General features: G+C 34.2%; 1 protein-coding gene across 1 annotated transcript; it reads left to right on the forward strand.

The window, feature by feature from the left end:
- Positions 1-4,115: 4,115 nt before the first annotated feature.
- Positions 4,116-6,513, forward strand: LOC18438976 (salt tolerance receptor-like cytoplasmic kinase 1). Its single transcript, XM_011626877.3, has 2 exons — positions 4,116-4,773; positions 5,427-6,513. Exons 1-2 carry the CDS (start codon positions 4,203-4,205, stop codon positions 6,080-6,082), a joined length of 1,227 nt encoding a protein of 408 aa, XP_011625179.1. The 5' UTR covers positions 4,116-4,202; the 3' UTR covers positions 6,083-6,513.
- Positions 6,514-13,933: the final 7,420 nt, after the last annotated feature.

Here is a 13,933-nt window from a genome sequence, read left to right on the forward strand (position 1 = left end):
CTAGAATGAAGTCTGGTAATAAGTTTATAACACCTTAGCACAACTGTATTTCCCCAATGTAAATATGCACTCTAGATATTCATGTGTTGCACAAACATTACATTAGTCTATGTTTATTACTAAAAAATATAAGCACACATATATGTTTACATACTTCAGTTTCAAGTTTTACAACAATTCAAGATACTGCTGATCATAATTAGAAACAATGGAAAAAAAATTGATCCACCAACTATTACATGTCTATCTAGAATTTCATTGGTAAAATACAAGATGTCACAAGGTAGAGAGGCCGATACATATAGGATTTGTCATGTTAATCAAAACAACATATTTTTATCAAAATAAATAATTTTATCAAAAATATTATTTTATTTAGAAAAATAGAAAAACACTTTCTATATTCATAAAAAATAATAATTTATTAAACAAAATATTTTTTTTTTGAAAAATCGATTTCTCAAACACTTCTAAAATCGAGCAACATTTCAAGCAAGAAACAACCCTCAATGTTCAAATAATCGAACAAATCACGCAAGCATTGTAAAGGCTTCCACCACCCTTTCAAATGCCCCAAAAATCATTAAAAAAAAAAATCAGCATTATTTTTTATTTAATTGCAAAATTCATGAAAAGTTTAGATCTGTGAAATCAAGCAAGAAAAATATTTATATAAAAAAAATTACGCAATAATAGATGAGCATACCTATTTTATGTGATAGACGAAGCCTTGACGATCAAAATACATAAATCAATTTGATAAAAAAACGACCAAAAAATCGATCCAAAATCTATTTTTTTGCATTGAACACAGGTTCTTTGAACAACATCTTTTTCGGGCCAAAATCAATCCCCAATATTTTTTTTTTTGATCAAATTGAAAGAGGTATATGGTAGATGATTCGATTAGAATTAAAAACCCTCAAATTTCAGCAAAAACCATTGACTATTGAAGATGCTATTGATGAAATGACGGAAATTTCAAAATGCATGAAAATCAACCATTTCAATCCAACAAATCTCTTGATTTTTCAATCTTGGATTCCAATTTTCTATTTTACAGAGAATAAAAAGTGTTTAACCTCTATAAAGCATGAAAAACGCCAAAACTGGCAAGAAAAAGAATACAAAAAAGCTTGAAAAAATCAACATGTGAAATTCCTGCGTCAAATAGCGGCTTCAATTAAAAATAATGGAAAAACCCATTATATTCTCTCAACGGTCCGGTTAGCATAAAAACTGGCCAGTTTGATCAAAACACGGTCGGTTCGCTAGCAAATTTTAGGCTTAAAATTTTATGGGATTGTACCTTAGGCTAGGATATCCTTAAAACCGCCACTTACCAAACTCAAAACCTTAGCCGTTCTAAGCTAACGGGCCGGTTTTTCTAACCATCGTATGAACCGTGTCGGTAGCGCCAATAACGCTTTACTGGTTTCTAGCTATTGAGCCGAAATTAGATTTCGGTCGTAGTCTGCGGAAATTTAGTGGGCATTAAAGAGTGGAAAGGAAGAGTTATTGGTTGGGCAGGCCAAAAGATCGCATTCGCACGGGACCTCACGCCGCTCATTCATTCCTTCCTTCCCCCTCACTTCTCGTGCATGCCCCTTCGCCCGCAATTCTCTCTCTTTACTCTCTCTCTACAGCAGTGTTCACAGTATTGGACGGGTCGAGCGGGACCCGGATGGATTACCTAGAATCAGCTACTAGCTGCGGCTGATTAGGGTTGTCATGTCAGGAATTAAAAATAAAAAATATATATATTTATAATAGTTTTTTTAAAATATTTTGAATTGTTTTGAAAAAGATTAGGAATAAATACTTATTTTTACATATATTTTTAAAAAAAAAATTTATTTGGACCCCTAAACATAAATTGATTTTTCAAAATCTTTGTTTTTTTTACTAATGTAATCTCGTTTGAATGTATTTTATAAGGTTGCAACCTTAAAATGTAGAATTACATATGCACCTCAAAACTCCATCAAAAAATATTGTTTTAATGTTGAAAAAACCTCTAATTGATCATCTCGACATCAAGATGTATGAATATGAATAATAATAATAATTTAATCCCAGAAATATTACATCTTCCAATACATTATCTAGGCCATCTATTTTTATTTTCGTATATTTATAGATCTACTTGATTTTAACCATTTTTGGAGTTTAAAATTTTATAATTATATATAAAAATAGATTTTGAGATAATCCTAAGAATTTTTTTCACTAAAATTACATGTTATGATAAATTTGAAGGTGCAACTTAATTGGATTGTTTAAGGTTGCAACCTTATAGAAACCGCACCTTTTATTTAAAGGTGAGATGTCTATAAGATGTCAACCTTAAACAATCACTATAAGGTACACCTCACAATCTCATTAAAAGATGTATTTTAGATGCTGAAACTTTTAGGATTACATTAAAATGTATTTTTCACCTCTATTATGAAATTGAAAGCTCAAAAAATAGTACAAATCTAACAAATTTATGAACACTTACATATCTTGAGAATGAATGGTCTAGATAATGTATTACAAGATGTATTATTATTAATACTTGAAATTTAATTTTTCTTTCATATTAATACATAACGAAGTGGAGATGATCAATTTGAGTATTTTCTAATGACGAAACAACTTTTTCTGAGTTTTGAGGTGCAGTTTACTTATATATTATAAAGTGGACACCTTATATAAACTTTTTTTTTTTTTTTTTTGTTTAATTATATTTGAAACATACTTCTCATATATATTTTGAGAATTGTTTAGATTCTTTAATGGCTAGGACCTGTCGTGACCCAGCCATGACAGGTTCTATTCCCAAGCCATATTAATAAATGACTAAACGCCTGATCTTATCTTGTATTCATTTTATCCTAAAAATCAGTCCTCGCACCAAGGGACACAGAGAGAGAGAGAGGGAGAGGGAGTTTTTGCCCCTAATCTTAGAGAGAGAGAAAGGGATCTTGGGTATATATCCTCTCAATTTGCCATTGGGAATGGTTCCGGCCGGGCCAGTTTGGGCCCTCCTAAAAAATATAGGTTTTGGACTAGAAATTTGGCCAAGGTCTAGGCTAAGCCACTGGAGCTTTTTTTTTTTTCTATATCTATTTATTTATTTTTAAGCCCCGGACCCAGGGGCCTTGTAAGGACAAGAGCTGAGCTATAAGCATGGCCCAACCCAGTCAAAAAGATGTTGGGGTTTTGCCCCTCCATATTGAAAGAGAAGACCCCTCCTACGAGAGAGACTTTTTGCCTCAAATCTTAAAGAGAAGATAAAAAGGAAGGGAACGAGAGTTCGATATCCCCCTCATATAAAGAGGGGAAAATAGATGTGGCCTCGGAAGCGGTTCAATTGTCGGAAGCGGTTCAATTGGTCTAACTGGTAAATCGGCTCATTCAAGGTTCTGACTGGTCAAGTCTCAACGGTTAAAAAGGTGTTAAAAAGATAAAAAAATACAATAAAATATGAAAAATATATTGTAAAAAATATTAAACAAAGCACATCCAAATGAAATTGAAAATTAATAAATAAAATTTGTTTTTAAAGAATCGATTTGTACTTAAACGTATTTTTAAAAGTTTAAAAATTACGATAAAAAATATAAAAATAAATATTAAAAAATGACATTACAAACAAAATCTATTATTTTTTAGATTTATTTATTTTCTTATTTAAAATATCCCCTCCGTCACCACAACCAACCAAAATCGGAAACAACCATTCCGATCTAACCGAGCAGTTTAGATCGCCTGGTTTTTACTTCCAATCGTAGATTTTTGCCATCCAGGGAGAGATCGGTTCCCATAAATTATGTAAGGGAAACCTAGAGAAAGAGAGATTTATGTGGGCTTTTACTACTTTTATCCCGTAGGTTCTATAAACATTGAGCCAAATTCTTCAAAATTACAGAATTTAATGGGGGTAAAATCCTATGCAGTAGTAATGGCACAGCACAAAAAGAGACCTTTTTTAAAATTCTTTTTTCCACCAGTCAACGTTTGCGTTGGAACCTCGAAATCAAGCCCCAGCCCATTAATATTTCCTATTGTCTCTCTCTTCTCTCTCTATAAATATATTACTATTTTCTGTTCCCTCTCTCTCTCTCTTCAATCTCGCCATTTTTTTACCCTAAAAACTCGTAGAAGAAGCTTTCTTTTCCCGTGTTTTGAATCTTTCATAGATCGTATGGTTCCTCATGGCCCCCTATACACCCCACAACAATGGATTCCCTCTCCCCATTTCTTCAATCTTCTTTCTCTGTGGGTGCCTCCTCTCTTTCTCTCTCCTCCCCACCTCTCTCTCTCTAACTTCCAGGAAACTCTCCTCCAACACCACCACCACCACCACCACCACGACCACCACCAAGACCATATTAATAGCCTCTGGCGTATCAGTCCTACTGCTCATCCTTCTCTCTCTAATGACTTGTTTTACTTGTTTTAGAGTGAGAAACAAATGGAAGAAGAACAGGGGAGGAGAGAGAGTGGCCCCAAAGGAAGAAGAGGAGGTTGCAGGGGAGCTGGTGAGGAGGTTTAGTTGGAGAGATGTGGAGGAGATGACCAGAAATTTCAGTTGTGTTATTGGAGAAGGTGGGTTCAGCACTGTGTATTTGGGGTATTTGTGCAGTGATTCTTTGGATCATGGAGCGGTGAAGGTGCACAGAGAGAGTGAGAGAATGAAGAGGGTGTTTAGGCAGGAGTTGGAGGTTTTAATGGATGTTCGCCATGAAAACATTGTGAAGTTTCTGGGTTACTGCGATGAGAAAGGTGAGGGTTCTCTCTGTGTCACTTGGGATCTGTTTTTTCTTCCATCTTTTCAATGCCTCTCTCTCTTTCTCTCTCTAAAAACACACAAGAAATTTTCCTCATTTTAGGTAAATCCTATAATCCATGGGTCACGGGGCTCAACCTCCGGCCAAGCCAATTAACTCGAACTCGCCCGAACTATTCCGCTTGACTCGATTAGAGTCAGGCCAACAGAAAAAGTGTAAATAAATAAAACAAAAAAGAAAATTAGGTTTAAAATAAAATTAAACAGTAAACATGTAAATGAGGTTAAAAAAATAAAAAAAAATGGATTTTGAAAAATCAATATGTGGCGGGGCATTTTAAACGAAATCCAAAAAAAAAAAAAATACAAAATAAGTATTCATAGAAAAAACACTTTCCATTTAATATTTGTCAAAATGGTAGAAAATATTTTATAAATAAGTTTCTTATTTTTTAAATTTTTAGAAAGTTTTTAATTTTCCTCTAAGATCAGTTTCTTGAACGAATCCGAGTCAGATCGCCCAAGTTAAACACTAATCTCTCCCCTCTTAAACACAAACCCTCGTACCCTAATATCTCGCACTCGGTTTTTTGCTCTCTCTCTGTAACGCATGCAACACATTCTCTTTCTCTCTCTTCCACACGTGCAGATGAAGGAGCCCTGATCTTTGAATACGTGCCCAATGGAACCCTTCACGACCACCTCCACACCCTCTCCACGCCCCTACCTTGGCAATCTCGCACGAGTATAGCCCTCAACCTTGCACGTGCCATCGAGTTTATACACGACCGGTGTACCAAGCACATAGTCCATTGCGACGTAAAGCCCTCTAACGTTCTCCTCGACCAAAACCTAAACCCCAAGCTCTGCGACTTTGGGTCCGCACGTGTGGGTTTTTCCTCCACCATTCTCAACACGTGCGAGGGGAGGCGGGCCCCGGTTGTGGGGTCACCTGGTTATGTGGACCCCCACTATTTGAGAACAGGGATTATATCTAAGAAGAACGATGTGTATAGTTTTGGGGTGTTATTATTGGAATTAATTACTGGGATTGAGGCTTTTTGTTCGGAAAAAGGCAGGCTTTTGGCAAAATTTTCGGTGGATGACCTCAAGGATGTGAAGATTGTGGATGAGAGGGTGAAAGGGAATTTTGAGGAGGAAGAGTTTAAGGTTTTGGGGTCCATTTGTGAGGCCTGTTTTAGGGAACAACCAAGTTTGAGGCCTTCTATGAGTGAGATTGTGAAGATCATGGAAGACAAGGTTTCTTTTACTTTTAATTTGGAATGCAAGGTACAAAAAGTGTAAAATTGTGGGTTTTTTTTTTTTTTTTTTTTTCCAAAAAAAAAAAAGGGGTGATTTTTGGTTGGATGCTTGGGCTGGGGAGCTCGGCCCAGTACCCAGTACGGCATGGGCTATAGTTTATTGCCTGGGGGGCAGGCTAGGGCCGGTGCTGGCCCAATTCAACTACGAGTCCATTTTGGTCTTTTTATTTTTTTTTTCCTTGTTTTTTTTTTGTTTTTTTTTCGTTAATTTTTTGTCCAACCCGCCTGGCTCAGGTCTGGTCCGTTGCCACCCCATTGGGTAGATTGTAGAAGGGTCAAGGTGTAAATTGGTGGTGGTTACGCTCAAATACATTTGGCGGTGATCATGTGTTCTTTCGGATACATGTTTCTTTTGTTGTAAAGAAAATGTGTACATTAGCATGTGGCTTATAATAATGGAATATACTTTATGCAGAGGTGCCCTCCCTCTCCCTCTCTTTTTTCCGCTTTTCTTTTTGGGCTTTTCTCTTGAACTTTTTTTTTTTTTTTTTAATTAGGTGGATTGGAGAGAGAAATAATTTTTTTATTTCTTTTAAGAGGTTTTGGCTTAAAAAATTAGTTAAAAGTAAATGTATGGCCGGACAAAAGAGGATAAAAATTAAAATAAAAATTGAGTTCAGTCGAGACGAGGATATTGAAATGGATTAATGGCAAGACAAAAAGGGATAGAATTCGAAATGAATATATACTTTCGATAGATAATAAGATTAGATAAAGTAGATTTAGGTAAAATGTTTATAGCAATATAGATAATTGAATTTGTTCAAGTGAAAGGTTAAAAAAAAGATAAAAATAAGTTCATGTAATGAAAAATAATATGAAAAAATATGGTGATTTATAACCGTATTGAGAGTATTTACTTTTAATAGAGTAAAACCTTAGATACGAAATAAAAAATTATACAGCCCATCTCTAATAATTAAAATAAAAAAAAAAAAAACTTCCACGACAATAGTGACAATTATGTTGAAATGGTGTAAGGTCCCTTGTACGGAAAGAGATCAGGGTTAACGTGTAGGCAAGGCAAGGTAGTTGGGGATGGGTACAGTTTGAAAATAAGAAATGTTGGTATTGAAATGTGGCTGTCTGCCTCATCGTGTGGTGTGTTGAATTTGAGAATGACGATTGATGAGGGTGCCCACCTTGTAGAGAGTGAGAGAGATTCACTGTTTTCTCGACCGCTCCACTGAGCGAGATACAAGTCTGCCCCTCTCTCCCTCTCCCTCTCCCTCTCCCTCTCCCTTGCCCGCTCACATAGTGGCAAAGATTATTATCAATGTTGTCATATTTTTGGAATCTTTTTTGGTTGGTTGAAAAAAATTAAAATAATTCTGTGTTTCTGCCTATTTGAGGGGGAGATTTCAAACTTTTTTTTAAAAAAATATAATTATTTATATAAATAATGAAAAAATAACATTAAAAAAATTAAAAAAATTTAAAAAATAAAATAAAAATACTTTTATATAGCTACTTGTTTGATGGCTGAAGCAAATCCGAACCTGACTGAAGTAACCCGAATCTGACCCAAACAGCAACACCAGTTTTCATTTTGCTTTGGTTTATATGCTTAAAATCTGAAGTCTTCGGCCGTAGCAAAGCGAATTTGATAATGTTGATTATTATATGCTCCAATGGAAACATATTGTACTTTTACTCTCCTAGGCAGTAGACCGGTTTGAGAGGGTTTTTTTGGTCTAAAATTTTGGAACTACCTAAATATCACTAGATAATTATTATTTTTCGAAAAAAAATTATATAAGGTTGTTATTTTATATTGTAGAATTAACGTGCATGTCAGAAATCAATTAAAAAAGGTTGTCTTAATGTTGGAAAACCATCCAATTGATTAGATGTGGATAAAGAAAAAAAAATTTCTAAGTCTTAAAAATAATACATCTTGCAACACATTATCTGGACCGTTCATTGTCAAGACTTTCATATGTTTATAGATCTGCTTGATTTGAACCATTTTTTTACTTTAAAACTCTATAATTAGATATAAAAATAGCATCGGGCCATTCTAAGAATGCCCAAATTGCATCTTGGGACAAATTTTTAGAGGTCCACCTTACTTTGATTGTTCAAGATTGCATTCTTATCGCAACCACATCCTTATTTTCAGTTTAAAAAAAAGGATGTAGATTATGAGTTCTCTAATATTTAGATGTCACCATACATTGTATCTCTATTCGATCTTGAGACATTGTTTTCTTTCTTTATAATGGCATAGGGTCTAATTTGAAAATAAATAAATAATATTTAGACTATTTTACACAATGAAAATGTTACATCCCCAAATTTGGGGTCCTAAAAGTACTTGTAGTTTGCGTTTGACTCAAGGGAGTAGACACACAATACGCTCCCACAGGAGCGAGTAACTTTTAGGCATTAGTGTAAGGAAGAAGTTTATGTAGGCTCAAAAAATCAAATTAGGGTTTACATCAAAAGAGGTTGTTTTGATGCTCAAATATTCTCAAATTGATCATCTTGACATCAAGATGCATGGACATGAGAAAAAATTGGATTTCAAGTTTTGGAAATCGTGCATCTTGTAATGCATTTTTTACTGTCAATTTTAAAGATTTTTAAGTTTTCATAGATCTGTATGATCTAGACTATTTTTAAAGCTTTAATTAAATATGAAACCATATTTTAAGGCTATCACAAAGATTTTCAGTATTGAAACTATATTTCTCAATACTATTTGAAAGTGCACTCTATTTGGGTTGTTTAGAACAGTTTTCCCAAAATCGAAATCAGATATGGGCTTGAAAACAGTTTAACCGGCCTAACTGGTAAACCGACTGATTCAACTACTCTAATAGGGCAAATCCTGCGCGGTGAAAAAATATTAAAAAAAAAAGATAAAAAAAATCTAAAATATGAAAGCATATAAATAATAATTAAAACAAAACACTTTCAGTTGAAAATTAATGAAAAACTGAATTTTAACGAATTGATTTGTGTTTAGGAGTATTTTTAAAAAAAATTGAAAAAAATAAAAAAACATAAAAGTGAGTATTAATGATCAAAATAAATTTTAATTTTTAATATAATGTAAAAAAAATATTATAAATCAAATTTCTTATTTTTTTAAATATATATATATTTAAATTATTTTTTAAATACCAATTAATAAAAAAAAATCATTAACCAATTCCAATCTAACCGAACAATTGATGATTAGGTCGTCCAATTTTGCGAACACTAATTTAGAGCCTCTGGGTACAAAACCGCACCTCTATTGTAATTCTAAATTCTCTCTCTCACACAATCACTTTCCTCTCTGTGAAAACGACTTTAAGGTGACGTGCTTGATGCTCTTTTATTTATGCTCGGTGCACTAAATTTCAATAATTTATCTTTCACGCTTTTCCACGCGGATGGATGACTAAGGCGCCGTTGCCAACCACATAAAGAAAGAAAGAGAGAGAGGGAGAGAGAGGTGACTTTAAAGCATGAAATGATTCAATTCCTTCTACACTCTTAAGTAGGTCGCACGTTGTCTGCACGTGCTCCGTTCAAATCGGATGGCTGAGATTTCTCTTTTGATGACGTGGCTTCTTATCCCTCAATGGTGGGTACCCATGCCAATTGGGATCATCCTAGCCGTCGATTGGTGGTGGGGCCATGAACAAGCTTTTGGGGCAAGAATCACGTGCGACATGTGCCAACATGCTTGCGTAGTGTCCTACTTTGTAGAGGTCTACATTGTGACAAAAGAAGGTGGGACAAATCATTGGAAGTGAGATGTGTATGCTCAAAAGGGCAGAAAAAGGATGAAAATCCCAGCAACATGTGAACTGTGATGTAAAGGTTGCTTGGGTGGCACACTACATTACATTGCATCTAGTCTTGCCTAAGAATAATAGGAAAGGGGCTGGGTCATGGTCCTTTACTTTCCATTCTTCATGAGACCACCCATTACAAAAAAAAAAAAAAAAGGAGTATGGTTTTCTTTTATTTTTTTTTTCTTTTTTTTTTTTTTTTTTTTTTTTTTTTTTTTTTTGTAATTCGGTAGGGAAGATAAACCCTGTCGACTTTTTTTTTCATAGAATAGGGAGTTAGGTGTTTTTAAGGTGTCAATAGATGATGTTAGCATATTGAAAATCACAATGTGATAACTAGGTATGGGAGTGTTATCACCATGACCAACCCCTTTCCTAGGTAGGGCCTGTCTCTCCCCTATTCAATTACCTTTTCAAAAAAAAAAACAAAATTCATGTTTAGGAATTGTATGGTACATTAGGCACACAAAAAAAAAGAGCACAAAAGACGAGTGAAAGACAACTATAGGGGCGGCAATGGGCAGCTAGGTGCTCTTGCAATTTCGGCTCAGCCTTAAAAAACTAGAGCTTGGGCTATAAAATGTGACCTGAGGATTTGGTCAAGGCTGCACAACCACGATCCGAGGATAGGACCAGTCGGGCTGGGCTACGGCAAGGGCCAAGGCCTGGCCTTGCCTTGATAGGGCTAGGAAAAGAGCCAAGCTTGGGCCATGGGCCTTTTGGTCCGGTTAGAGGACTAGGGTCAGGGGTGCCTCGACCCAAGCCCAACCCGTTGCCGAGAGCCACTACTTGTTTTAAAACCCAAAATAAGGTTCTGAACAGGTCCCCTTCATACAAGTTCAGATCAGCTATTCGGACAGGTTCAACGAGTTGGATCATCATTGGAAATAACTAGAAATGAAAATCCGGAAACAAGGGGAATCGGGTTATTCAAGGATTCGCACCCCAGTTCCCGTTCGAACCGTGCAGTTCTAGTTCCAGGTTTTCAAAACACTCAAATAATTTTATGAAAAAAAGGTGGTTTGAATAGCAACAGCTACCTTTTTTAAGGCATTATTGAGGTTGAGTGCATTGGCATGTGACTTTTTCTAGGGTTTCAAATCTCCATTACACTTTGCACATGGAATCCCATTTTAGAGGGGCATTAATCTCGTGACTTCCACCTTTTGGCCACTTCAAGCGATGTCAAAACAAACACATGCTTACTAACAATTGCAACTATGCCTGCCAAATCCTTAGGGTAGTGCCTCACAATCATTTAATGTTTTTTTGTGCAAAGTCTTTGTTCTCGAATCTTCCCCTTGACTATAGGACGGAATTGGTCAGTTTTCTCATTGCATTAGAGTTTTTATGTAATTAACCTTTTTTTATCCCATAATTCACTAGTGCGTTTTTTATTCTACCATAGCTTGATTTAATCCATGAGTATGTCTTAGACCTTTGTTTGAAATATTAGGGGAAGATAGATAATGAACAAGAGATGGACGCCATGAATGAAAAATGCGTACCCATGAAAAAAAAGGGCTAAAATGGAAACATTTATACGGCTCTCTTGGCTTCCCCTATGAGATCATACCTCAATGGAAAAAGTGTATATAAGGTGTCAACCTTATATTGTAGAAGTAAGGTGCACCTCAAAAACTTATCGAAAAAAGTTGTTCTGTCACTAAATTTTTTTCCAATTGATCATCTTGACCTCCATATATATATATATATATATATATGGATTGTCTATAAAGAGACCATTTATCTTTTGTACATAGATATCATAATCATTCTCACTCATTAGATGATGGTCTGAGGTGAGTCACTAAGTTCGAGAAATTTTTGTTTAGAACTTTGTGTCTATTCAATGACACTCTTACAACCACTTATTTTGAAATTTAAGAGACAAAAATGATTGTGATCGCCATGGTCTCTTTGTAGATAATCCCATAGATATATATATATATATATATATATATATATATATATATATATATATATATATATATATATATATATATATATATATATATATATCAAAGAAAAATATAAATTTCAAGTCCTAAAAATATTGCATCTTATAATACATTGTCTAGACTGTCCGTTTTCAAGTTTTTCGAGTGTAGATCTGCTAGATTTGCTTCATTTTTTGAGCTTTCAATTTCATATTGGGGGTGAAAAATAGACTTTTAGGTCAAGATAAGAATTTTGGCACCGAAAATACGTCCTTTAATAAGATTTTGACGTGCAGCTTACTGGGATTGTTTAAGGTTGATACCTTATACAAACATCACCCTACTTCAATATAAAGAGACCATTTATCTTTTGTACAGTGAGGTCACAATCACTCTTGTCCTTTAAATTTCAAAATGGGCGGTTGTAAAAAAAAAACTATGAATACAAAAGATAAATAGTCTTTTGTAGACAATTATCAATATAAAACTAAATGTTTCTTATTTTAGGACTGTTTTAGGTAGTACTGGTTAAGTGCATACAAAAAGTGTTTTGCAGCCACTCCTCAAATCTCGTAGGAAAATGTTGTACCCAAAGACCTGCAAATCAGTCATCTCGATCTCAACCAGTGGTCGATAAAGGAAAATTGATTTCTAGGCCCTAAAATGGTGTATTTTGTAAATCGATACGTTACTTCAAGTGTTTACAAATCTACCATATACATCATTTTTTGAGCTTCAAATTTCATAGTCAATAACAAAAATCTAGATTTCTAAGCCATCACGAGAGTACTAGAGCAGGAATTGCATTGTGCCGGCAGGGTTTTGAGATGCAGCTTTACCAATATCGTAGAGGGGCAGTTTGTCTATATACTAAGTTGACAATAAAATTGTTAGATTTACAAATAACTTGCAAATAAGCTACTCTCCATAATGTCACAGGACAAATATTTTTTTTATATTCTTTCCTGAAAGGAAGGTACACACCATCAAAAGATTAATTTGCATATGGAGAGCTTTAAAAACGTTCAAGCATGACATGGCTAAATCAACATCTGTGGTGTTGGTAAATCATTGTGGGAGAAATCACAACGTAAAATCTTGTTTAATGCGAATAACGATTTGCCTATCTCCTCTATTCTTAACACTCACGAAAAAGACATACAAGCAAATATGCAGCCTGTGAGACATTTTAATGGTTGTTACCATGACCATTGCTTTGCAACGCTACAAAAGAACAAAACCGTTTGGACTTTCCAGTGTTACACAGTTCTCAATCCATCTATAGAAGACATGAGGTATTTTAAGTACAGGAAAAAATAAATTTTTTTTTTTTTTGAAATGTGGTGCACTATATACCACAAATATTTCATAATGGAAAAGTTTTTATAAAGTTGTGACCTTAAAATGTAGAATTAAAGCTGCACCTAAAACATCCATCATAAAAGGTTGTTTGGATGTTGTAAAACCTCTAATTGATCATCTCGACATCAAGATGTATAAATAAGAAAAGAAAAAACAATTTCGAGTTTGCAAAATAGTGTATCTTGCAACACATTATCTAGACGGTCTATTTTCAAGATTTTCATGTGTTTATAGATCTACGTGATTTGAACCATTTTTAGATCTTAAAATTTATAATTAGATATGAAAATAGATTCTTAAGCCACCCTAATAATTTTTTATATCAAAATTACATTTATGATAAAATTCAGAGGTGCTCCTTAATTAGATTGTTTAAGCTTTCAACCTTATGCAAACAACGCCCTTTCATAATACAAGTTGATGTGTAACTTACTTTTGGGTTTTTGATAGGGTTGTAATGTTGTGGCCCTAAACAATTAAACAAACTGTGCAATTTCAAATAGTATCAAAAGATGTTTCAGTACTAAGAATTTTTGAAATGGCTTGAAAAATTATTTTCATATCTAATTATAAAATTTAAAGCTTCAAAATAGTGTATTTCAAACAGATCCATAAACACTTGAAAATCTTGAAAATTGACAATCCAAAAAATGCATTACAAGATGCACTATTTTCAAAACTTGAAATCATTTTTTTTTTTTTCATGTTTATGTATCTTAAAGTCGAGATAATTGATTTGAAGTT

This window comes from Amborella trichopoda, chromosome 9 (genome assembly GCF_054954075.1).
Source record: "Amborella trichopoda isolate Santa Cruz 75 chromosome 9, AtrichopodaSantaCruz75HAP2 v2.0, whole genome shotgun sequence".
Classification (NCBI taxonomy): domain Eukaryota; kingdom Viridiplantae; phylum Streptophyta; class Magnoliopsida; order Amborellales; family Amborellaceae; genus Amborella; species Amborella trichopoda.

Bases quoted from the DNA above. Each gene is read 5' to 3' on its own strand.
- LOC18438976 (XM_011626877.3), top strand. From the start codon at position 4,203: ATGGCCCCCTATACACCCCACAACAATGGATTCCCTCTCCCCATTTCT. The intron at 4,774-5,426 runs GTGAGGGTTCTC...CCACACGTGCAG, and splicing joins GGGTTACTGCGATGAGAAAG to ATGAAGGAGCCCTGATCTTT.